The sequence below is a fragment of the Procambarus clarkii genome, chromosome 89, assembly GCF_040958095.1.
Source record: "Procambarus clarkii isolate CNS0578487 chromosome 89, FALCON_Pclarkii_2.0, whole genome shotgun sequence".
Classification (NCBI taxonomy): Eukaryota; Metazoa; Arthropoda; class Malacostraca; order Decapoda; family Cambaridae; genus Procambarus; species Procambarus clarkii.
Window position 1 is genome coordinate 14,983,476 of NC_091238.1, and position 27,266 is coordinate 15,010,741.

The 27,266-nt window shown below is 49.9% G+C and overlaps 1 protein-coding gene across 3 annotated transcripts in view; it reads left to right on the forward strand.

Moving 5' to 3' along the window:
* Positions 1 to 27,266, forward strand: part of mgl (low-density lipoprotein receptor-related protein megalin) — a 413,751-nt gene that overhangs the window by 307,656 nt on the left and 78,829 nt on the right. For 2 of the 3 annotated variants that reach the window (XM_045766930.2, XM_045766931.2), the window contains exon 2: positions 17,408 to 17,455. The exons of the other annotated variant lie outside the window; for it this stretch is intronic. In XM_045766930.2, coding sequence (XP_045622886.1) covers positions 17,408 to 17,455 — 48 coding nt within the window. The remainder of the gene's footprint in view (positions 1 to 17,407; positions 17,456 to 27,266) is intronic. 3 annotated transcript variants of the gene reach the window in all.

Here is a 27,266-nt window from a genome sequence, read left to right on the forward strand (position 1 = left end):
CCTACACCACCATTAAAGACACCTCCCTCCTCCTCCCCCCAACCCATGCATTACGTATTCTCTTTCTGTTCACACTGATATTGTTTTATTTACTGCACGTCGAAAGCCTGAGGGGAAGGGGGCCTCGTGACAGGAAAATATAGGAGAGAGACAGACAGACAGACAGACAGACAGACGAATGGAAAAAGGACAGACGAATGGAAAAAGGTAGGCTGGGAGAGAGGGAGGGACGGGTGAGGTTGAGGGAGGGAGGAAGTAAGGAGGAGAGGAAGGAAGGAAGGAAGGAATAGACAGACAGACAGACAGACAGACACAGACACAGACACAGACAGACAGACCTTCCATCAGTCATCACCTCTCACTCCCGTTATCCACGAGGAATAAACAGGGGGGGGGGGGAAGACAAGGTCAATATAGTCACTATTGCCAGAACAGGAACAATCAAAGGTCAGCCGGTAGGTCACAGGGTGCCGGTGTGACCCACATAAACATGTCTGTGTGTGCGTAGAAATGACAATTGCACCAAAGGTAAAGTGGTGGAGAGAGATGACATGTAATGCTGCACATGTACGGGCGTTAGAGCCCAAGTTGCTCTAAAAGTTACACACACACCATCAGTGCAACGACTCCATAGAGCCCAGTAGGCTCAGGAATCTGTAAACCAGTTGATTGCCAGTTGAGAGGCGGGACCAAAGAGCCAGAGCTCAACCCCCGCAAACACAACTAGGTGAGTACACGCCATCTTGCCAATATTCGCTCACGATTCTCACTATTTCTTAATACCAACCACTTGGGCTGGACGGTAGAGCGACGGTCTCGCCTCATGCAGGTCGGCGTTCAATTCCCGACCGTCCAAGTGGTTGGGGGCACCATTCCTTTCCCCCCGTCCCGTCCCAAATCCTTATCCTGACCCTACCCCCCCCTCCTTCCTAGTGCTATATAGTCGTAATGGCTTGGCGCTTCCTCCTGATAATCCCCTTCCCTTCATTATCCACCACTCGCGAATATCCACAGGTAGAATTAGTGATTTGTAATTATTAACTTGGCACAAAGTTCCAAGTTGAAATGGCTCATGAAAGCCTCGAAATAAATCAACTTTTAGAATGGTGAAGTAAGTCATTATTAATAACACTACAAATGAGAAAGGTGAAGGCTTAAGTGCACCAGATTTAAGTGACAACCACTTGTAGTTGCTGAGGCTCAGTCTATCTACACTTTGACAACCGTGTTTGGGTTCGAACCCCTAATCAAGGCGGACGATAATCACCCATTGTTAACTATATACTGAATAAGAATCTGGAATCTGGTTACAAGGAAATTTGGACATTGTTTACCAGGGCAGACCTTTAGGTGGGCCATGAGAAGGAATGCTTTATAAATAAATAACCCAACTTTGCCTGGTAATAAACTTAAGATATTTTTTGTTCAAACTGGTCGCTTCATATATTGCCCACACTTAAAAAATAAAAGGACACCTCGGATATGAAGAGTCGATCCACTGTAAGGGCTCGCCTCAACCCTCTACGTCCTGTCCAGTTTAGTACCCTGCTGGTTACCCTTGGTCTATTGTTTGTATATCAGTCCTTGTGTGAAAGTTTATCTCTGCTAACTGTTTATCTCTCCCCGTCCAACCGTTTTCTATCATTAATATTGCCCCATATATTAAACTACATGAATGTTCATTAAGTGGAATGTGTTCTCTTGAACACAGTGGTGTTCCAGACTAGGTTTGTAAAGTAAATGAACCATTAATTTCATCTTGAACATTCCCTATAATACGGGGGAATATTTGAGAGTGGCGACCATTTTCTTTATGGGCCTTTTGCCAGTCTCTCATTCCTTTATTAAATGACTGTCTTGTTCTGAGGGATGTTGTCAGTCACTGGCAGCGGCTGTGTTAGTGATCCAGCTGCTTCCTTTACCACCCATTTGAAATTTCTAGCAGTTACTGAAGCTTTTGTCCCGTTCCTTTCCCGCCTACCGTTCGTTGATGTCGCTGTTACGTTACTTGCACAAGCCCTTGCACCGCTTCGTATTCCCGCCCATTTCGTACCACTTCTCTAAACATTTTGTGGAGTATATCACACTACTCTTTCTCAGAATAGATATACCCGCTACGTCTCCCCCTCTCATTTATCGCCCCAGTTTTATAGCGGTCCCTCTGCTCCCCGGTTTTCCGTTGAGTATCGCCATGCGCCCCGTTCAAAGAATCCCCCCCTCTCAAAGAATCCTTCCCCCCCTTCTCAAAGGATCCCCCCCTCCCCCCTCAATGGATTGAAATGCATTTCCGCTCCACTGCCTGCTTCCGTTGCTAGGCGAGCCAACCTCTTGACTATTCACGTTTAGGCTATTTTATTCAGATTCTTCTAATTTCACTCTTTCTTTCTACAGGTGAGTTGGGGGAGTGGACGAGGCAGTTGATAGTTCCGCCCGACTCCTGGGAAGCAGGCAAGTGGAGTGTTATTGTCTTAGGTGTGGCGATAACGTCGTCTTAACGATGGGAGAGAAGCCACGCTACTTGCACTCATCTACTCTACTACTCTACCGCTTGAAGTGCATGATTCAGCAGGCGGCTACTTTCAGGAGTCTATTATAACTGTAGTAATGTGGTATAATTTTTGGTGAAGACCTGCCGTTAGTACCGTCATGGGACGACCCGTGGGACCCTTCACGAGGACCCTTCACGAGGACCCTTTCACGAGGACCCTTTCACGAGGACCCCTTCACGAGGGACCCTTCACGAGGGACCCTTCACGAGGACCCTCCACGAGGACCCCTTCACGAGAACCCCTTCACGAGGACCCTTTCACGAGGACCCTTTCACGAGGGACCCTTTCACGAGGGACCCTTTCACGAGGACCCTTCACGAGGACCCTTCACGAGGACCCTTCACGAGGACTCTTCACGAGGACCCTTCACGAGGACCCTTCACGAGGACCCTTCACGAGGGACCCTTTCACGAGGGACCCTTCACGAGGACCCTTTCACGAGGACCCTTTCACGAGGACCCCGCATCCCAACACCCCAGCCCGTCCTCATAAGGTTCCCCAACGTCAAGAAACTGTGGTACTAAAGTGCCGTTATCCTAACCTTCCAGAGGACCCAAAACAGAAAACGGGACAGTTTGTCTAATGTGAGCCGCTACCATTTCCTAGTACGACCATTAGGTAGAATATACGTCAAAATACGTCGTTCTACGAGGAGGACGGGTTGGACACCCGACCTTCCATCTTTCTCAGACAAAACCCAACGTCTCCAAAAAACAGTAATGATAGCAACTATTTGGTCTAGCGTTAAAAAAATGGACCAATTAGGCCCATTACGTTTGTGTTATTAATTTGTTCTTCCATTTGGTCTACAAAAAATCATAAACGAACACTGTATGCAAGGAATCAACTTAGTACGCATGCGCAATACTTATATTACGCATGCGCATGCGTAATACCTAAACTAGAAAACTAACTTAGTTGGCTTCAACACTCTCATTCTAAACAGACCACTGGAACATTACCTAACACAGTGCACAGTTACAAACCCATTAAGATTTCAACTTAGATTCAACAGAGCAGAAGTTGTTAAACACATGACAAAATCTTACTGAAGCGACCATACGAGTCATAAATACTCATACTCCGCCCAAGTAAAACAGAAACAAGCAACACTTAGTGGGCCAGCCAGAGGCTTAGGGCCCGCCCAGGAATATCCATGCAAAAAAAAAAAATTGTTATCAGTACCATTTTACGAGACTAGGTTCTTACGACCGTGTACATCTTTCCTCAATCTTTGACGGCTTTGGTTACATTTATTAAACTGTTTACAAGCATGAAAACTTGCCAATCAACTGTTGTTATTGGTATAAACAGCCTCCTGGTGCTTCGGAGCTTATTAACTGTTTAATATTTGTAAACAAAGCCGCCAAAGATTGAGACAAGATGGACAGATTCGTAAGTGCTTGCGTAACTGCTTCGTGAATCTGACCCCAGAGCATTACTTACAGATGTCAGGTCTGCGAGTCAATACTGTCAAGAGGCTCTGGTGGATATGGCTGTGGGAGCCTGCATGTCCCCCCCCCCAGGCTCCAACAACCATATTGTACACTTGTACTCTGCAAGTGTACAATAGAGTTGTGCCACTTGTACTCTGGAAACGTAGGTACATGTACTCGTGTTGCCAGGACAAGCTTATGAGCGTCTCGCTACATGCAGGTCGGCGTTCAATTCCCCGACCGTCCAAGTGGTTGGGCATCACTCCTTCCCCCGCGTTCCATCCCAAATCCTTATCCTGACCCTCCTTTCAAGTGCTATATAGTCATAATGGCTTGGCGCTTTCCCCCTCATAATTCCCTTCCATTGCCTCTGGCGGAGACTTATCAACAGTTAAAAGCCCCAGTCTGGCCAATGTTCCACTTTATTGCCCCCCCCTTTCATTTATTTATTATCATTAGTAAAGCAAATGAGCACCGGCACCCAGTAAATAATTATTTACCAAAATTAGGCATGCATCAAATCGGTGGGCGGTCAGGATTACACGTATATGCACCAAATATGACTTATTTCAGTCTGTAAAAAAATCCTGATTTTTGTACATTTGTGTGTGTGTGTGTGTGTGTGTGTGTGTGTGTGTGTGTGTGTGTGTGTGTGTGTGTGTGTGTGTGTGTGTGTGTGTGTGTGTGTGTGTGTTCGAAGGTGTGACTCGAGACTTGCTTCTTACACACCCAACCTGTATACTCTAATCCCTCCCTACTTCCTACTTCAACCCAACCGAGATCCTTATGTAACATTTTCTGACCTTCACTATACGTCAACTCCTAGTATATTATAAAATTAGTTTTTATATATCTTGAGGAAAAACCGGTTTATTATTAAGCTACAGAGTATCTTGTCTGTTGGTGACAGGATAAGTTAAACTCGTATAAACAATCATAGGTGATTGTCGGTAACGATTTGTCTCGGTAAGGGAGGATATGCGGGGATAATTGTAGTTATATATTTACAATCACCGTCCTCCCTCCTCTTTCCCCTTCTCCTTCCCCTCCTCCTTCCCTCCTCCTTCCCTCCTCCTTCCCTCCTCCTTCCCTCCTCCTTCCCTCCTCCTTCCCCCTACGATCCACACAAGTTTGTGTGTAATTGCTGTGTAGTGAACTTGAGACGAGGGCAAGAGCTGCCCTGAGGGACGGAATTGCCCGCAGTTTCCCCGCACCTCAGACATAATGATACAAATTCCCCCCTCCTTTTTTTATATTGAGTTTATGCCCCTTAGTCTCTGGCGTTGGAGAGGGTGCCACAGGTGGTAGCTGGGAGGGGGGGCTGTTGCATGTCACCCGTCCCGGTGGGGGGAGGGGGTGGGGGCATATGTCACCCGTCAGTGCTCTTGCCTCGTCAAGTTTGTCATGATGAAAGAGTTTGAGAGGAGTGGACCTGGATGAGAGGTGAGGCAGTAGGGTCAAGTGAGGCTGAGTGGGGCTGAGAGGGCCAGAGTGGCACTCGGAGAGGCTCCTGCTACCAACAGGTCCTCCCAACACATTACGGGTCACCTTCCTCCACAATCACTCGATTTTTAACCAAATATTTTGGTCAGTGCCCCATTCGCTCACCAGGTGGTCGAGGGTATATTATGGCTGGTAATAAAGTCCTCGGAGAATGGGGGTTTCTAAACCATTTTTTACCCCTTACAAATCCCATGCACCCAAAGGAGTACCTAATGTGTCCCCATATCACCCCTCCTTATGCACCGTCGAAATCACCACCACCAGTTCTGTTATCCATTAATATCAGTATTAGGGTATTAGTGAATGAGGTAAGGGCTCCACCAGGATGATTTCGAAACGTGTCAATAGCTTGGTTTTACTCTACATATCAATAGCTACGAACAGCTAAAAGAGAATAATGGATAACGGTGAAAGTTGATTCTATTCTAACAACTAATTTTTTTTAAATCTGTCCAAGGATTGAGTCCCATAACCCTCCTAGGGGTATTGACCCCCCCCCCCACGGTTAATAACTCACGTTGTAGAGCAAGATTTTATTGATGATTTTATCTCTGGAAAGATTTTATCTCTGGAAAGATGATTATCAGTAGAAAGCACAAAGCCAGTACCACTATATAGCGTTTACAAGGGATAGTGATGATCCAGCCCGTACTCTCAATTTCCCACTTAGTTACAAATGCAACTAAAGACAAGAAAATTAGAGAAGTCCAGAAACAAGCACCAAGACTTTGTTTCCCATCTGAGGGAACCTCAGTTCCTTCAGTGATCTTCCGAGGAGGTTCATTCTCACCACACTGGGAGGGAAAGAAGCAGGGAATGCTCCAAGCAAGCACTAAGAAATATTGTCGGAACAAAAAGTGGATATGTTTAAGACATTTAGACGCGTTTCTTCAAGAAGTGCCGCACCGGCGGTATATATATGGGCCTGCGGGGCCGCTCCAAGCAACAGCCTGTTGGACTAAGATATCACAAACAAGTCTGACCCCCACGTAGGGCTTGCAGAGTTACTTTTGAGGTGCTTCCGGGGCTTAGCGTCCCTGCGGCCCGGTCGTCGACCAGGCCGCCTCCTGGGGACCTTGGGGAGTGAAAGAACTCCCAGGACGCACGCATACACGTGGGCTGAATGAGGACACAGACGAATCCGAACATTAATTTTGAAGTTGAAGGGGGCAAAAGAGCGGCGACTGGCCGGCCAGCAGTCACGGCTCCTCGCAGACACCATAAATTCAGGCCAGGACTCGGTCACGGGGAACAGGCGGGGTGGCTCCGCCTGATTTATGGCCCTGACTTTTGCGATGGATTAATTCTGAAGATGTTTCCGGAGAGCAGTGAAGGCCAGGTCAGCGGGAGATAAATGCTTGGTAGAGGGGCTGGTCTCTTCTGGCGCTGGGGTAAAGGTCTCTCATGACGCTGAGGTAAGGACTCTCCTGCCGCTGAGGCAAGGACTCTCCTGCCGCTGAGGTAAGGACTCTCCTGCCGCTGAGGTAAGGACTCGCCTGCCGCTGGAGTACACGCCAACCCGTCCTCTCAACTAGAACATCTCGTTTTGCACGTTATGGTCACCCAACGTATTACAGATACCCACATTTGTTATGCCCCGGTAGGCTAGTGGGGTTGGGAGGTGTCTGGTTAGGTTATCACTTTGTACTTTACAAGTCGTGGAAAATCCAGAGAACGGCCTGCACTGGATTAGGAGACCAAGAGTAACTATCAAACCAGCTTTCCTTGTCCCAAAGCACCCTCCCACCCGCTGCCTGGCATTGTACATGTGTGGGGCTTGTACATGTGTGGGGCTTGTACGTGTGTGGGGCGTGTACGTGTGTGGGGCTTGTACGTGTGTGGGGGTTGTACGTGTGTGGGGCTTGTACGTGTGTGGGACTTGTACGTGTGTGGGGCTTGTACGTGTGTGGGGCTTGTACGTGTGTGGGGCTTGTACGTGTGTGGGGCTTGTACATGTGTAGCCTTGTACATGTGTAGCCTTGTACATGTATAACTGCCTTTTATAAATACACAACTTATTGATACATTGTTAATATTTATTTATTTACGATCTCGTCTCAGCCTAGTTATTACTAGTAACCACTTGGGAAAGGCTGTAATTATTAGCCCCTCAAACTACAAATATTTATAAGTATATATGTATTGATATATTGATAATATACTTTTTTAAATTTGAATAAATGTTTATTACGGTGTCCAGTTTCTTGTGGACACCGCTTTGATCTCAGACAACTGAAACGTGAAGGACGAATACCGTAGAGTTGACAAACTGTCGCGTTCCTATATCGACTGTACCTACCTTGTGGGGTTTCCAAGGTTATCCCGCAGCCCGCTCTTTGACCAGGCCTCTTGGTTGGTGGTCTGGTCAACCAGGCTGTAGGACGCTCGCAGCCTGACGTACGAACCACAGTCTAATTGATCAGGTATCCTTCGGAGGTTGTTTATCGAGTTCTCTCTTCAACACTGTGAGAGGCCGGCCATGTATGCCTCTTATGTGCGGAGGAAGAGTGTTGAAGTTGGAACAGATTTAAGTTTTGAGATGCGAGGGAGAGGAGGGAGGTGGAGAGAGAGCCGTGAAGGGGTGACTTAGTGGGCCGTGTCCGGGCGCTGTATACTGAGAGATGATGGGGCCAGTGTATACTAACGGGTATACTGGCGCCACTGCGCCTTGGCGCCAGTATACCCGCCAGGGAGGGTATACTGACCATGCTGATGTCGGGCGGACGGTTGTATGCTGTGTTGTGGCCGGGTTGGGGCTGGTGCTTCTTAATTGGGCGGGAGTGTGGGTGGATGGGCGGGGTTTGGGTGGAGGCGGGCGGGCAGGTAAACAGAAGCAGCGTGCAGGAAATAAAGCATCTGGGAAACTCTAATTACCAGCAAAGGGGAAACTATTAATATCTTTTTAACTTGATATATGTGATCAAAGACGCTATCAGACATCATCATTGAACGTAAATTCACGCCGGCTCCTCCACTCTCCAGGGTGATAACTGGTCAATCATATAAAAATGTGATAGATTAGTACAGTTAATGTACTGTAATGTTGACGGTGTCTCCCCATTGACCGCGATAGCTGAGGTGCGCTGTTGTGCACTCCAGTTGTCACTACGTACAAAATACGGTGCTTGCTCGCGCGTTCTCTTTGTCTCTGTCTCTGTCTCTCTCTGTCTCTCTCTCTCTCCCCCTCCCTCCCCCCCTCCCCTCTCTCTTCCCCCACCTCCCTCTCTCTTCCCCTTCACCTTGCTGTCACGGGCTGGTACACCGTGGGAGCCGTCGTGTGGGCGGACCGTCTCTTAAAGCCCATTTACCCACAACTTAACACATGAAATAGACCAAGTGGCCAATCACGGTATAAGTGGTCACGGCTGCCGTGTTTCCCCGAGCTCCTGGAGGAGGGGTGTGAGGGGGGTCTGGCAGGTGTGTGTGTGTGTGTGTGATGGGGGTTTGGAAGGTGTGTGTGTGTGTGTTGGGGGTCTGAAAGGTGTGTGTGTGTGTGTGTGTGTGTGTGTGTGTGTGTGTGTGTGTGTGTGTGTGTGTGTGTGTGTGTGTGTGTGTGTGTGTGTGTGACGGGGGGGGGGGGTGGAGTCTGCGAGGCATGTGATGGGACGAGTTGTCTAGAAAGGTTGTGTAAGGAAATAGAGGTTATTCAGCTAGAACTGCAAGAGATATATGAAACACAGAAGTGGCAAGGAGATCAAAACAAAGGTCACCAATGAAATGGAGAGGAACGAAAAATATTTCCGCTATGCAAAATACCCATACAAGACTACACCAAGCCTTTGGGGAAGTGGGGAGAGAACATTCAATAATAACAACAGAGAAATGAGTGGACTGCTTGACACATTGAAGAGACAACTCAAAGATTTTCTTCTTAAACTTGACAACAGTCTTCCCCTCACACCTCAGATGGGAAGGGAAGATTTGATGTAACTCAAATATGAAATTCTTCGAAACATTACTAAGAGGTAAAATAAGACACATAGAGTGAGAATGTGTCCATGGGTTGAGAGCAAGGTGCTCCTTCCTCTCACATGTGTCAAGCCACCAGGATACAGCCCACAGTGTCCTGCATGCTGAGCCCAGCACAGATATAATGTACACATACTTGGACGAGGCCTTCAACACTTGTATCCATGGTGTAATTGCACACAAAGTCCATTATTGGCAAAGCACAGAGGTGGATCATTCATTTCCTTACGAACTAAAAAAAATAGAAGAATTATAGTCAACAAAGTAATGTAATTCATTCTCCGTGAAAAGCTCTGTACTGTACTGTACGTACTCCAGTACTTTTCCTCGTTCTCATATCCGACATAGACAAGGACACAGATAGTATCGTATCATCATCATCTGCAGATGTCAAGAGGAATTTGTATTGGTAGAAGCTATAGCAGACACAACGGACCTCCAAACTGATGTGAACCAAGTCTTTCAATTGGCAGCAGAAACTTGCATGATGTTCAGTTAAGACGAGTTTCAGCTCCCTGAGCAGCGGTAAAAATTAACAAAATTAAAACCGGAACGACATGCAAAATGCAATCAATCCCCACTACAGAATAGAGACCTTACACCACCAAGAGAATGACAGCCTGGATAACAAGCCCACCAGAAACAAAAGAGGCCAGACCATAGATGTTACTGTTTAAGACACCACTGCCATCTGTGGTGGAATACTGTTACTAACAGCCCCCCATTCAATTCTGGAGACAACTTGCCGCAGATAGCAAACATATATATTCGTGCAGAGAACTTTTACTACCCGAACTTAGTCAATGAAACATCTAAATTATCGGCTGCAATCCAGAGAGTTACATAATAATTTACACAAAATATATGAGGGACGGGGTTCCAAATGTGCAGAGAGTAATAATGCCTGGCGAGGCTACTAGGAAGCACAGTAGAAAGTGCAGCATAGACCCGTTCAAACACAGAGGTTCAATGGGTACTCTTACCAGAGAACTTTATCACCATTGAGTCTAATGCCCCCAACCCCTTCCTTTAAAATATAAGGGGGCATAATTAACCCACATCTTTCAGTGTTCAAGAGGTGGGGGGAGGGGAGGTTATGTTAAACACCTTGAAGGTATATTTTATAGATCCGACTGATTCATACGTCAGACTGCGTACCGCGGCGTCAAAAAGCCTGGTTGATCAGATCGTCTGAGATATTGGGCCTCGGAAGCAAGTCAGAGTAACTTCACGGTAATCCTCGTTATCTCTCTCTCTCTCTCTCTGGTTCTTTTGTAGTTTGGTGTTGTGGTTGTTGAGCACAACGCTTATGTTGTTTGGGTGGGGAGGGACTCCATGTTGTGTTTGTGTTGTCATGGTGACCTGTGAGGCGTAATGGCGTAACCCGCCGCCAGTCCTCTCTCCCTCCCTCACTCTCTCCCTCCATCACTCTCTCCCTCCATCACTCTCTCCCTCCATCACTCTCTCCCTCCCTCACTCTCCCTCCCTCACTCACTCACTCACTCACTCTCTCCCTTCCTCACTCTCTCCCTTCCTCACTCTCTCCCTTCCTCACTCTCTCCCTTCCTCACTCTCTCCCTCCCTCACTCTCTCCCTCCCTCACTCTCTCCCTTCCTCACTCTCTCCCTCCCTCACTCTCTCCCTCCCTCACTCTCTCCCTCCCTCCCTCTCTCTCTCTCTCCCTCCCTCCCTCCCTCCCTCCCTCCCTCCCTCCCTCCCTCAACCCCTCCCTCCCTCATGCCTTTCCGCCCTTCCTCTCTCATGATTCCACCCAGCCCGCCCAATATCCTTACTCCTCTCCCCCCCCCCCTTTCTACCTCAATGAACGCGCGCGCCTGCCTCGGCCTGCTCCACCATCCCTCCACCATCAACCACCGTTCCTCCACCATTCCCCACCATCAACCATCAGTACAGGGGGATCTCGCCACCTCTTGAAAGCAAAGACTTTCCTGAGCCTTAGGACCCGCCTCTAGAGTTTATCCATCGAGTCGGAACGTCGAAAATCTGGCGCATAAGATGTGTAGTGGATGTGTGGTTGGCGGGGTCGCTATAGACTCTCTAGGAGGTACAGTGGGGGTGTTGGGGACATAAGTTCCTCTTGTCAAGATTAGTGGGGGACCGGAACTACACCTTACAATTTAATAGTTTATCTTGCAAACTGTCACCGCCCTCCTGGTTGTGGGGGGGGGGACACCCTTGCAGCATTCGAGTTGACTTGTATATTTACAGGACAATGTTGCAAATATTGCACTTTAATGCATATTAATTTGATAATTGACGAATTTTAGCTGCCGGTGTGCGTGCGTGCGTGTACTCCTGACCCAAGTGTTTGTATAAGTGTAAGATATGGCTTAAATGTTCGACATTAAAGAGAGACAAATCGATACAGCAACACGATCAATATTCATTCTCCTCCCCCCCCTCTGTCTCTCTGTCTCTGTCTCTCTCTCTGTCTCTGTTTCTCTGTCTCCTTGTCTGTCTCTTGTGGCCGGTCCAAGCAACAGCCTAATTGATCACATTAACTCAAGACAAGCCTGGTCCCAGGCCGGGCTTGGGGAGTACTAGATCTATGGAAATCGACTACAGGTGAACTCCAGGTAAATACATGGGCGTACGTGATTGGCTCCTCGTGCCCTTCCCGGTCATTCAGGCTTTCCCTCCTCGCCGTCTCTTCCCCCTCCCTTCCCCCCACCTTTTCCCCCCACCTTTCTCCCCAATTTTCCCTCCATGTCTCGTATACAAAGGAAATTCTGGGCCTTGTTATTTCCCCGTGGTCGTATAATTGTACGACTGGCGGCCTCCTTCCGCCTCTTTGTTGTGAGTGGAATGTCCTTATATATTTAGTAACCTCATTCAACAGTAATGTTGGCTGATATATGATTCTGTACTCACTGTGGGGAGTGGGGAATTACCAGTGTGGGGAGTTACCCACTGTGGGTGTGTAAATCGCCCTACTTCATGTACCTCCAGTGTGGAACCCACACCTAGTAAAAACTCAAGAACTAAATTAAGGAAATCGAAAGAATTTTGAAGAGAAAAGTACAGGAGCATGAACTCATCTATAGAACTTATTTCTTCTATAGAAGAGATGAGTTTCGAGGTCAAGCTTAGGAAGACTAGATCTTACGATTTCTGACGCGATAAGGACATAAGACGGGACGATGGCATACAAGATACTGATGGAAATATGCAAGTGACCAGCGGGTATATTGCAAGTGAGGTACAACAGATCGAGGAGCCAGAGGTGGATGTTAGAAAAGCAGATGAGCCAAAGGCAAGGAAATGCTTGGACGCAGCAGCAGTGAAAGTGGTATAGACAAGCGGAATGATCCCGAGCCAGTGGTGGTGAGAGGAAGGCACGACACACACACACACACACACACAGGGGGCCTCGTAGCCTGGTGGATAGCGCGCAGGACTCGTAATTCTGTGGCGCGGGTTCGATTCCCGCACGAGGCAGAAACAAATGGGCAAAGTTTCTTTCACCCTAAGTGCCCCTGTTACCTAGCAGTAAATAGGTACCTGGGAGTTAGTCAGCTGTCACGGGCTGCTTCCTGGGGTGTGTGTGTGGTGTGGAGAGAAAAAAAATAAATAAATAAAAAAGTAGTTAGTAAACAGTTGATTGACAGTTGAGAGGCGGGCCGAAAGAGCAAAGCTCACCCCCCGCAAAACACAACTAGTAAACACACACACACACACACACACACACACACACAGGCTACAAGATGACCTGGATAGACTGAGTGAATGGTCCAACAAATGGCTGTTGAAGTTCAACCCGAGTAAATGCAAAGTAATGAAACTAGGCAGTGGAAACAGGAGGCCAGGCACAGGATACAGAATAGGAGATGAAGTACTTAATGAAACAGACAGAGAGAAAGATCTAGGAGTTGATATCACACCAAACCTGTCTCCTGAAGCCCACATAAAGAGAATAACGTCTGCGGCATATGCGAGGCTGGCTAACATCAGAACGGCGTTCAGGAACCTGTGTAAGGAATCATTCAGAATCTTGTACACCACATATGTAAGACCAATCCTGGAGTATGCGGCCCCAGCATGGAGCCCGTACCTTGTCAAGCACAAGACGAAGCTGGAAAAAGTCCAAAGGTATGCTACTAGACTAGTCCCAGAACTAAGAGGCATGAGTTATGAGGAAAGGCTGCGGGAAATGCACCTCACGACACTGGAAGACAGAAGAGTAAGGGGGGACATGATCACAACCTACAAAATCCTCAGGGGAATCGACCGGGTAAACAAGGACGAACTTTTCAACACTGGTGGGACGCGAACAAGGGGACACAGGTGGAAGCTGAGTACCCAAATGAGCCACAGAGACGTTAGAAAGAACTTTTTCAGTGTCAGAGTAGTTAGCAAATGGAATGCATTAGGAAGTGATGTGGTGGAGGCTGACTCCATTCACAGTTTCAAATGTAGATATGATAGAGCCCAATAGGCTCAGGAATCTGTACACCAGTTGATTGACGGTTGAGAGGCGGGACCAAAGAGCCAGAGCTCAACCCCCGCAAGCACAATTAGGTGAGTACAATTAGGTGAGTACACACACACACACACACACACACACACACACACACACACACACACACACACACACAACGACACTGGTAGACAGAAGAGTAAGGGGGGACATGATCACAACCTACAAAATCCTCAGGGGAATCGACCGGGTAAACAAGGATGAACTATTCAACACTGGTGGGACGCGAACAAGGGGACACAGGTGGAAGCTGAGTACCCAAATGAGCCACAGAGACGTTAGAAAGAACTTTTTCAGTGTCAGAGTTGTTAGTAAATGGAATGCACTAGGAAGTGATGTGGTGGAGGCTGACTCCATACACAGCTTCAAGTGTAGATATGATAGAGCCCAATAGACTCAGGAATCTGTACACCAGTTGATTGACGGTTGAGAGGCGGGACCAAAGAGCCAGAGCTCAACCCCCGCAAGCACAATTAGGTGAGTACAATTAGGTGAGTACACAGGCAGGCACCAGGCACGACATATACTCTGTGAGGTGCATGAAAGGTGGTAGGGGGACGGGGGAAGGGGGGGGGGTGCTCCAAAGGTCACCATGTTCAGTTTTTATGACAACTTCCGTTCCCGCGTCGTTGTTGCGTGAGAACGGCAGCCGGAGGGAGCCTCACTCACACACACATCAGGTGGGGGGGCTGATAGCTGAGTGGACAGCGCTCCGGACTCGTAATCCTAGGGGTCCGGGTTCGATCCCCCGGTGGAGGCAGAAACGAAATGGGCAGTTTCTTTCACCCTGATGCCCCCTGTTACCTAGTAGTAAATAGGTACCTGGGAGTTAGATAGCTGCTACAGGCTGCTTCCTGGGCATGTGTGTGTGTGTGTGGGAAAAAAATGAGTAACAGTTGATTGATTGACAGTTGAGAAGCGGGCCGAAAGAGCAGAGCTCAACCCCCGCAAGCACCACTAGGTGAATACACACACACACACACACACACACACACACACACACACACACACACACACACACACACACACACACACACACACGCGCGCGCGCGCGCGTGCGCGAGGTAGAGATAACATACTCAAGGAAGGAAGGGATCAGAAAACAAAAGGCTGGCATACCGAAGGGGGAAATTATGAGGAGATAAGAAAATTCCTAATTCCTTGGGCACCATAATTCAGAATAACGACTATGCAAGACATCTTGATTGTACCTTGACACAGTATGAAAATGACAGCAAATAAAGCAAAAACTCTCCTCAAACTGCTTCACAACATTAGGAGGGGGAAAACAACAGTGAAGAAACGGGCAATAAAACTCAGAAAAGGAGCGGACAGGCTTACTGAAAATGACAAGGTGGTATGTGAGGAACTCGACAAGAGATTCCGGGAGGCCTTCGCAATAGAGCAGGGAGAAGTGCCTGAACTACGAGAGAACAGCAGCCGGAGGGAGCGCTACACACACACACACACACACACACACACACACACACACACACACACACACACACACACACACACACACACACACACACGCACGCACGCACGCTAAACCAGACATCACTGGAGGAATTTGAGATTACCAGTAGCGTGGAAAGGAAGGATTTGCTGGAACTGGACGTAACAAAGGCTGCTGGTACAGACGGAATCTCACAGTGGATGCTGAAAGTGGAAGCTGAAGCATTATACTTCCCACTCTCTGTGGTGTAACAGAAAAACTACTAAAACTTTGGAAAATGGCTAATGCCGTCCCAGTATACAAGAAGGGAGATAGGCAGGAGGCACTGAACCACAGGCCAGTGTCTTTAACTTGCATACCATGATGGAGAAGAGTGTGAGAAAAACTAGTAGAACTTCTGCAGAGAAGGAACTTTGTAACACACCACATGAGACTAGTGGGTAAGCTGGAGAAGCAGACAAAAGTGACAAAGATACTCCAGTGGATAAAGAAGTACCTAAGGAACGCTTCTTTATCCACACGAAAGTTTGAGGTGAGGGGGGGGGGGCACCCTCGTTCATGACACCCTCTCCCCCTCTTCTTCTTGGCCGTTGCTTCCTGTGTGGCGGGCTGTTGGCTGTGGGAGGCGGTGGGTGTGGGGCTGCTATGGCACGCATACACACGCACACACATGCATACATATACACACATGGATATGTGTGCATGGAATGCACTAGGAAGTGATGTGGTGGAGGCTGACTCCATACACAGTTTCAAATGTAGATATGATAGAGCCCAGTAGGCTCAGGAATCTGTACACCAGTTGATTGACAGTTGAGAGGCGGGACCAAACAGCCAAAGCTCAACCCCCGCAAGCACAATTAGGTGAGTACAATTAGGTGAGTACACACGCATACATGTTGCCTCTCCAATACACCATTTGCAATACTTTAACCCCGTCCACCGACAACATTTTATTGCAGTCAGCCCTATACCGAGGTATTTAGTGATGGTGTGGGCGCGCAGTTAGGTTTCCCGCCATAACCCTGCGTCACGCGGACAACCGCTCGGCCAAGGAGGGGTTGTACAGGTAATAGGGAGTCCACAACACTCATGTACACCTGTGGGGCAACATTACTCAAGCACTCCAGTCTTCACTTGCGAAACCTGTACATCATTCCTCCATTCATAGTAGCTTAGTTTACATTTAACAGTTTATGGGCGCCTAAACGCTAACGAGGTTGGGTTGTGAAGTTTTGTGGATCGTAAACTGTTAATAAATATAGCCTAAGCTACCATGATTGAAAGGGGGAAGATGTACAGGTTTCGTAAATAAATCCTGGTTCTGTATGGGTCATGGCGGTCACGACTATTGCAGTGGGGCATGGACACGACTACTGCAGTGGAGACATGGTCACGACTATTGCAGTGGGGCATGGACACGACTACTGCAGTGGAGACATGGTCACGACTACTGCAGTGGAGACATGGACACGACTACTGCAGTGGAGACATGGACACGACTACTGCAGTGGAGACATGGACACGACTACTGCAGTGGAGACATGGACACGACTACTGCAGTGGAGACATGGACACGACTACTGCAGTGGAGACATGGACACGACTACTGCAGTGGGGCATTGACAGATAGCGCCCTGCTGCCTCAAACCATCAACTCACAGACTGTCGCACAGAGAAATACTGTGGTACGGCCACTGTGGTTCGGCCACTGTGGTACGGCCACTGTGGTACGGCCACTGTGGTACGGCCACTGTGGTTCGGCCACTGTGGTTCGGCCACTGTGGTACGGCCACTGTGGTACGGCCACTGTGGTACGGCCACTGTGGTTCGGCCACTGTGGTACGGCCACTGTGGTACGGCCACTGTGCCAGGGTGTTGCACGGAGAGACGTGCTTGCAAGAGGAGGCGGAGTGAGAGGTGTGGAGGACAATGGCCGGGGTTGTGGCTACACCAGTGTTGAACTTATTAACATCAACTATTACTTTGTTTCCAGGTAAGCTGGCTCTCAAGGCTCCGGGGAAGACGGCGGTCGCCGGCATTGGTACGTAACTCGCCCTGTTCACTCTTGTTACCCTTAGTTGTCGTCCTGAAGGGGGGCTTGACCCCCCCCCCCTCCTTCAAGTTACTGTAAGGGCTCTAGTCACTACAATAGTTATAAGTAACAAACCCATACTTATTTAGAGAGAGAGAGAGAGAGAGAGAGAGAGAGAGAGAGAGAGAGAGAGAGAGAGAGAGAGAGAGAGAGAGAGAGAGAGAGAGAGAGAGAGAGAGAGAGAGACGACGTTTCGGTCCGTCTTGGACCGTCCAGTCACGACTTGATCCGTCTGGTCGGGGGTCCGGTCCGACGGTCCGAAACGTCGTCACTTTTTATGTGGTGTTCGTTTACTTGTTCGAACCACGTTATTGTGAGTTATATCTGCGCTAGTAGTCACCACAACCACCACCCAGGTCACCCACCACCACCACCCCGGTCATCACCACCACCACCCAGGTCATCACCACCACCACCCAGGTCATCACCACCACCACCCAGGTCAAGGAACACCACATTAAGAGAAGGTTATACTGATGAGGTGAAATTGAAACGGTGGGGAGAGTGAGGGAGGGGGGAGGTGAGGCAGGAGAAAATGGCCAGAGTTCAGAGAGGTGAAGGATTATACTGATCACAAATTATATTTCTCAAGTAGCAATATAATACTCGGGGTGTATATAGTGATGAATTTGCTGTGTGTGTTTGATCAACCGGGCTGTGATTCACACATCAGACTGTGTGCAGCGGCGTCCAATAGCCTGGTTAACCAGACTGTCATTCAGGAGGTCTGGTCTGAGCCCGGGGCCGTATTTTTAGCGTACTAATCCGTTAAAAGTACGACGTATTAGAACAAGATTTAAAAACACCACAATATGGACTTTTTTTTTCTTCCTATATATCGCCCTCGAGAGGTGAAGTGGGTTGCTTGGGTTCGTATATTCCTGGTTAGGCAAAACAGTCGTATTTTTTACGGAGTGGTGTTTGGTGGTGGTCGTCCTCAGGAAGTCGCAGTGGCCGCTTTCATACACCATACTCGTGTACAAATTTCAAATTTTTCAGATTTAGCTACTGGGAACAAAAGGTTCCACGTAGCACGGGCTATGGTGAGCCCCTGATATGATTACGGGCAAATTTCAAATTCCCCGCCACTTTATAAATGTTTACAGTGTAAACTGTATCACCAGTACCTTCCTGGTCTCTGTAATGTATCACCTGTACCTTCCTGGACTCAGATTTACGAAGTAGTTACGCAAGCACTTACGAACGTGTACATCTTTCTTCAATCTTTGACGGCTTTGGTTACATTTATTAAACAGTTTACAAGCATGAAAACTTGCCAATCAACTGTTGTTATTGTTATAAACAGCCTCCTGGTGCTTCGGAGCTCATTAACTGTTTAATAATTGTAAACAAAGCCGCCAAAGATTGAAAAAAGATGTACAGGTTGCTTGCTTGCGTAACTGCTTCGTGAATCTGGCCCCTGGCCTCTACACTAGATAAGACAATAAGACAATAACCCAATCCACACATAAGAATGGAGAGTAGCTACGTTTCAGTCCCATCCGGGTCCTCACAACGAGGTGATTCAGGTGCAGGATGGACAAAAACGTCGCCAGTTTCTGTCCGTGTGTGTACGGGTGTGGTTATTTGTTCTCAGTCGCCCTAGTGTGTCTTTGTTCATAAAATACATAATCAGGAGAAAGCGCTGAGCGAGTATGACTTTGCCTGTCACTGTATTTTCAGCGAGCTTTCAGTGCCCGGGTACTGTATGAACAGCGAGCTATCAGTGCCTGGGTACTGTATTGTCAGCGAGCTATCAGTGCCCGGGTACTGTATGAGCAGCGAGCTATCAGTGCCCGGGTACTGTATGAGCAGCGAGCTATCAGTGCCCGGGTACTGTATGAGCAGCGAGCTATCAGTGCCCGGGTACTGTATGAGCAGCGAGCTATCAGTGCCCGGGTACTGTATGAGCAGAGAGCTATCAGTGCCCGGGTACTGTATGAGCAGCGAGCTATCAGTGCCCGGGTACTGTATGAGCAGCGAGCTATCAGTGCCCGGGTACTGTGTGAGCAACGAGCTATCAGTGCCCGGGTACTGTATGAGCAGCGAGCTATCAGTGCCCGGGTACTGTATGAGCAGCGAGCTATCAGTGCCCGGGTACTGTATGAGCAGCGAGCTATCAGTGCCCGGGTACTGTATGAGCAGCGAGCTATCAGTGCCCGGGTACTGTATGAGCAGCGAGCTATCAGTGCCCGGGTACTGTATGAGCAGTGAGCTATCAGTGCCCGGGTACTGTATGAGCAGCGAGCTATCAGTGCCCGGGTACTGTATGAGCAGCGAGCTATCAATACCCGGGTACTGTATTGTCAGCGAGCTATCATTGCCCGGGTACTGTATGAACAGCGAGCTATCAGTGCCCGGGTACTGTATTGTCAGCGAGCTATCAGTGCCCGGGTACTGTATTGTCAGCGAGCTATCAGTGCCCGGGTACTGTATGAACAGCGAGCTATCAGTGCCCGGGTACTGTATTGTCAGCGAGCTATCAGTGCCCGGGTACTGTATTGTCAGCGAGCTATCAGTGCCCGGGTACTGTATGAGCAGCGAGCTATCAGTGCCCGGGTACTGTATTGTCAGCGAGCTATCAGTGCCCGGGTACTGTATGAGCAGCGAGCTATCATTGTAGAGCTTCCTGTCATAGGAGGGTTTATGTCCAGGGAGGCAATATCGAACCTGGGATCCCAGATTATGAATCGAGAACGTAGACCACTGTACAACATGCCCCAGCTAACCCACCAAGCATGTCAAACGAATGCTGCAATGCTGAGTAGATAACGGCCAGTAGTTGATGCTTAGGGAATAGCTGTTGCTGGGAATGAGCGTGGGGGGGGGGGAAGAGTCCCGTTGTGGTCACCCAGACTGTTGTGTGTGGGAGGGGGTGCTCCTGGGAGAGGTGGTGGCAAGCCTGTTCCTACCCAAACAACCCTCCCCTTCCCCCCCCACCTTTACCTACTCGTCCTGCACCTCCCCCCCCCCCTCGCCCCCTTCCACTATCTGGCACCGGTAAATTTACCGTTGGTATTTTTTTAAGTTTCTCGACCTAGTTTTCTGGTGAGGCATCACGCAGCCCGCGGGTGCTGCCTGTCACCCGACCCGGTGGGGGGTGACCCGACACGGTGGGGGTGACCCGACACGGTGGGGGGTGACCCGACACGGTGGGGGTGACCCGACATGGTGGGGGTGACCCGACACGGTGGGGGTGACCCGACACGGTGGGGGGTGACCCGACACGGTGGGGGGTGACCCGACACGGTGGGGGTGACCCGACACGGTGGGGGGTGACCCGACACGGTGGGGGGTGACCCGACACGGTGGGGGTGACCCAACACGGTGGGGTGACCCCGACACGGTGGGGGTGACCCGACGGTGTTGATGTAAAACCATTTACAAAGCACAGGTGAACTCTCGGTAATTATGATCTAATGCAAGATAATAGAAGTGTATGATTGTGCCGAGTATGTACGGGGCATGAGTGTACGGGGCATGAGTGTACGAGTGTACGGAACATGCTCTGTGCATGTGTGTGGAGCTAGAGACCTTGTTGGGACCAGTTTTATGTGGCAACACCGCTCAGCTTGTTGGACCGGTTCATGGTGAGGCACTCATACACCCTGCCTCCACCCCTCACACACCCTGCCTCCACCCCCCTCACACACACCCTGCCTCCACCCCCCTCACACACCCTGCCTCCACCCCTCACACACCCTGCCTCCACCCCCCTCACACACACCCTGCCTCCACCCCCCTCACACACCCTGCCTCCACCCCTCACACACCCTGCCTCCACCCCCTCACACACACCCTGCCTCCACCCCCCTCACACACCCTGCCTCCACCCCCTCACACACACCCTGCCTCCACCCCTCACACACCCTGCCTCCACCCCCCTCACACACACCCTGCCTCCACCCCCCTCACACACCCTGCCTCCACCCCTCACACACCCTGACTCCACCCCCCTCACACACACCCTGCCTCCACCCCCCTCACACACCCTGCCTCCACCCCTCACACACCCTGCCTCCACCCCCCTCACACACACCCTGCCTCCACCCCCCTCACACACCCTGCCTCCACCCCTCACACACCCTGCCTCCACCCCCCTCACACACACCCTGCCTCCACCCCCCTCACACACCCTGCCTCCACCCCTCACACACCCTGCCTCCACCCCCCTCACACACACCCTGCCTCCACCCCCCTCACACACCCTGCCTCCACCCCTCACACACCCTGCCTCCACCCTCCTCACACACACCCTGCCTCCACCCTCCTCACACACCCTGCCTCCACCCCCCTCACACACACCCTGCCTCCACCCCTCACACACCCTGCCTCCACCCCCCTCACACACACCCTGCCTCCACCCCCCTCACACACACCCTGCCTCCACCCCCCTCACACACACCCTGCCTCCACCCTCCTCACACACCCTGCCTCCACCCCCCTCACACACACCCTGCCACCACCCCCCTCACACACCCTGCCTCCACCCCGTCACACACACCCTGCCTCCACCCCCTCACACACACCCTGCCTCCACCCCCTCACACACACCCTGCCTCCACCCCCTCACACACCCTGCCTCCACCCCCCTCACACACCCTGCCTCCACCCCCTCACACACACCCTGCCTCCACCCCCTCACACACCCTGCCTCCACCCCCCTCACACACCCTGCCTCCACCCCCCTCACACACACCCTGCCTCCACCCCCTCACACACACCCTGCCTCCACCCCCTCACACACCCTGCCTCCAACCCCCTCACACACACCCTGCCTCCACCCCCTCACACACACCCTGCCTCCACCCCCTCACACACCCTGCCTCCACCCCCTCACACACCCTGCCTCCACCCCCTCACACACCCTGCCTCCACCCCCCTCACACACCCTGCCTCCACCCCCCTCACACACACCCTGCCTCCACCCCCTCACACACACCCTGCCTCCACCCCCTCACACACCCTGCCTCCACCCCCCTCACACACCCTGCCTCCACCCCCCTCACACACCCTGCCTCTACCCCCCTCACACACCCTGCCTCCACCCCCTCACACACACCCTGCCTCCACCCCCTCACACACACCCTGCCTCCACCCCCCTCACACTGTCAGCATGAGGGCGCAAAATAGAATGGTTGGATCACTACTTGTCAGCGTCGAGGACCCTTCCTGGTGGTGACGCCCGTACACGCCCCGTCGCCTCTCTTGTTAAAATTGCGTTGTTGTTTTAGATTCAGCTACTTTGAACAAAAACTCCAAAGTAGCACGGGTTATGGTGAGCCCGTAGTGGACTTACCTGGCACAGGAGCGGGGCTGTAACTGCCAGAGAGAGAGAGAGAGAGAGAGAGAGAGAGAGAGAGAGAGAGAGTGAGAGTGAGAGAGAGAGAGAGAGAGAGAGAGAGAGAGAGAGAGAGAGAGAGAGAGAGAGAGAGAGGAGCCAGTGAGTCACAGTAACCTAGCTGAGAGTCACACACATCTATCCCCACTCGTGGAACATTAAGCAAGTGACGATGTTCCGATCCGTTCAGGATCATTGTCGTGTAGGAAGAGCTGCTCTCTCTCTCTCTCTCTGCTTCACCTCTTTCTCTTCCCCATTACGGCTCCTTATTAACTTGTATGGTTTACTACTAACTTTCTGGCCTTTCACCTCACCTTCTTACCTGCGCACAATTTGATAGGCTTGATTTGATAGATTTGAATTAAGGGTTGAAAGGGTCCAGGTTGGATCGACACGTCATCTCCCTTAGTGTCAGGTGTGTGGGGATGGATGTCTATGATGATACGTCTCAGGTGTGTGTGCTCCCTGGGCCCCAGGGAGGACACAGGTGTGTTCTCCGTGGCCCCGGGGACGACACAGTACACATTCCGTAGACCCATTATACACACGCCTTCTACAAGCTGCGTCACTGGATCACTTGGCCTTGTGAATTGTCAGATTTGTTGGCCCAGAATGGCGACGAATTGATTATTTACAGACGTGTACATCCGAAGCTACTGGGCCACTTTTTTCATCATTCTGTGTTGTTTACAATACCTGCCGGACCCCGGTGCCATGGTCTTGGGTCGAAAGGTATTCGTGCCATATTATTCACTATCCACACAGTTTTAACGAAGCCATATTCTGTTGTTGCTTTGAATGCATGATCGTGCGGGCGAAGAGGGAGAACGGCCTGTTGACATAGCTCGAGTGCATGGGGGGGAGTTGTGTAAAACCCTGGTTTGTGCCTCGGAGAGGCTGCAGGATCCAGTAAGTTCAGTAGAACTTCGGTTTCAACTCTTTTGACCATGTCGTAGCTCAGTCGATTAAGGCAGCGTCTGGGATGCTCCCGCTCGCAGGTTCGAATCCTCGTCACGGCCCTTGTGGATTTGTTCATTTGATGCATCACGCTATTGTGATTTCTGTGTGTAATGATCGTGGTGACACGTTGGGTGAGACTGGAATGTTAGTCAGAACTATCCTCGTTTAAGTTTATTGAGACAAGAAAAAATACATCTCAAAGGGATAGAGTAGCTTAGGCTATTTCTACCCCCCCTAGTACTATCCTCGTGTCAGAGGTCACGACCTCTCCTTAGGGTGCAGTCGCACCTCCACAGATCTCCAGTATCAGCTAATGATATTGGTAATGGCTCCAAAGGGCCACCACTTACGGGCTATTCGTGCCCGTGCCACCTTTTGGGTGGCTTAATCTTCATCAGTCAATCAATATCCTCGTGTGAGCAGTCTGTACCACACACATTATAGACAGACTTTTTAACACAAGGGACACACGCACTAGGGGAAACAGGTGGAAATTGAGTGCCCAAATGAGCCACAGAGACGTTAGAAAGAATTTTTTCAGTGTCAGAGTAGTAGACAAATGGAATGCATTAGGAAGTGATGTGGTGGAGGCTGACTCCAAACACAGCTTCAAGTGTAGATATGATAGAGCCCAGTAGGCTCAGGAACCTGTACACCAGTTGATTGATCGTTGAGAGGCAGGACCAAAGAGCCAGAGCTCAACCCCCGCAAGGTAAGTACATCGGTAGCCCTGGGGGCGGCCCCAGGCGGCCCTGGGGGCGGCCCACAGCCAGCCATCCCTCACACACCCAACACGGTGCCCAATATGGCGTGTATCCCTCGTCCAGACTCTTCGCGCCGGTAACTATGGATCACACGCAACCTTCCTGTTGGTTCCCAGAAGTGAGGCCGGTGACATTGCCTCTACAGACATTCTATAACAGGTGACTTAGCGTAGGTAGCTGGCGCAACACAAGATCTGCACTAGTTTTACAACACAAGAACATCAAGGGCTGAACCTACTGTCCCAAGGTTGTTTATTGTCTTACGTATCAAGTCCAGCCAGGTGTTTGACCACCCTTGGCGAGTGATGAAGATTAAGCCCACCACAAGAGGTGGCAGCACGGGCATGAGTAGCCCGTGGGTAGATATTTGGACTAACTGTGGGTCATTGGTGGTGTAAGACCTTGAAGTGTGTGTCTCTGGGGCCCGGATCCACCTTTGCAATGGTCACGTGTCATAAACTGGTGTACGTCATCTACTCACAATCAAAGGATCTAGGGTTCGATCCCCGGACGGGACAGAAATATTTGGCGACGTTTCCGGTCACCTGAGGCTTTTGTTCACCCTGCAGTATATTGGAACCCGGGAGTTAGGCAACTGTTCCGGGAGCTGCCATAGGAGAACGGGAAGGATGGTCCAGGACGGACCGAAACGTCGTTGTCCCTTTACTTTCTAGTGCGTGGTCTGGTCAACGGGAAGGATAGCCTTCAAGTTGTCTAACAGCCTCACAGGAAAACGACGTAATAACGGGGGCAATTCTTGATCGAACAGACTCGAAGTTATGAAGGTGGGGTTCGGGGTGGGGAGGGGTGAGGGGTGTGGGGGAGGGATTATCAGGGGGGAAAGCGCCAAGTCATTACGACTATATAGCACTTGGAAAGAGTCAGGATAAGGATTTGGGATGGGACGGGGATGAAGAAACGGTGCCCAACCACTTGGACGGTCGGGGATTACAGTGATAAACCGTGCCTGACATGTTTGCTGAAGTGAGGTAATTATTATTCAGGGTGGTGGAGGTATTATGGTTGTTCGTGTTAGTTATAAAAGGAAAGAACTTAAGACCATTACAATACCTTATTATCCAGCATGTATACTTTATACTTTAGTCTTGAACAAAATCGAATAGAATAAAACGTCTGCTTGTATAAGTATCCAGCTCATCCTCCTGTTTATATTGCACTTAATACTAACCATGAGGACCACGCTTGACTTGTGATCCTGTGGTCCCGGGGTCGATCCCAGGCGCCGGCGAGAAACAATGGGCAGAGTTTCTTTCACCCTATGCCCCTGTTACCTAGCAGTAAAATAGGTACCTGGTTGTTAGTCAGCTGTCACGGGCTGCTTCCTAGGGTTGGAGGCCTGGTCGAGGACCGGGCCGCGGGGACACTAAAAGTCCCGAAATAATCTCAAGATAACCTCAAGATAACCATCGTACACATATTGACGTGAAAGGCAATTAGAAGGTAGAATTCGGTACCATTGAACCGGGAGAGTTTATGTATTGACGCTAAGAAAATTTAACCTTCCCTCCCCTAGCCTTCCTAGGCCTAATACACGCTCTGTGAGGCCTAGTATAGTACATATATGTGATATACTAGGCCTAGGAATATGTAAGTTTGGTTTTTAGTTTGAGTTTTGTTGTTGTCGGATTATATAGTGAATAGTATCAAAATTCTACTATCGAGTGGTCCATTACGTCTATGTACTCACGATGGTCCACACAAGGGGGGACCTTGACCCCCCCCCCCCCGGAAGCAACACAAGATATGAAGGTAACCACATAGTTATAAAAAGTACTGTCTAAATATGAGGCTGGGTCGAAGTACATCTATTGTGGGGTAACACACTGGGTGTATCGCATACACATACAGGGTGTACCCCCATACGTACCTCAGGGGATCTCTGGTGTGTGTCGTACCTGGAGGAGGAGTGGTGGATAGGAGGAATGTGTGATAGTAGGAAGAATTGTGGGATAGGTGGAGGAATTTGAGGATAGGGAAAATGAGGGGATATAATATATAGGAACTGGGTCGGATTGTGGGGGTGATGGGAAAGGGGGGGTACATAGGGCTCTCTCTTCTCCCTCGCCTGATGGGAAGAATGGTGGTGTTTCCTGTCAATGGCAGGGCTGGTGCAGCATACACGGTAATTAAGGATAATGCTTTCCAACGAAGAAATGAAGAAAAAGCGCGTATTGAGAACTATGCCTCTTCAACGCAAGCAGAGCTAACTGCCATTGTTATGGCGTTAAGGTTTCATGAACGGAACACTAATGGTGCAGTGATTTGCACTGATTCAAAAGCAGCACTTCAAAGCCTGACTAAAAATCGGGCAGAAAATCTTGCAGTAGTCGCTGAAATTAAGAGAGCTGTGAGAGTACTTACCAATCAGGGAAGAATCGTCAAGTTTCTGTGGATCCCCTCCCATGTTGGAATATGTGGGAATGAACGAGCAGATGTACTGGCTGCTGAAGGCGCTGAAGGAGACCATATTGAATACTTTATACCCAAGACTCTACTACAAATTAGAGGTATTGTCAGGCAACATCACCGTGACAAGGTAACTGAGGAAAGGAGGATAGAAACACAAACCAGTGAATCTGTACGATGGTACAACATGGTTGCAGCTGGCAATCCCAATCATTATGGCCGAAGAGGAGGACGCGGGAGAATCAGTAATAGCGAGAATCCGTCTGGG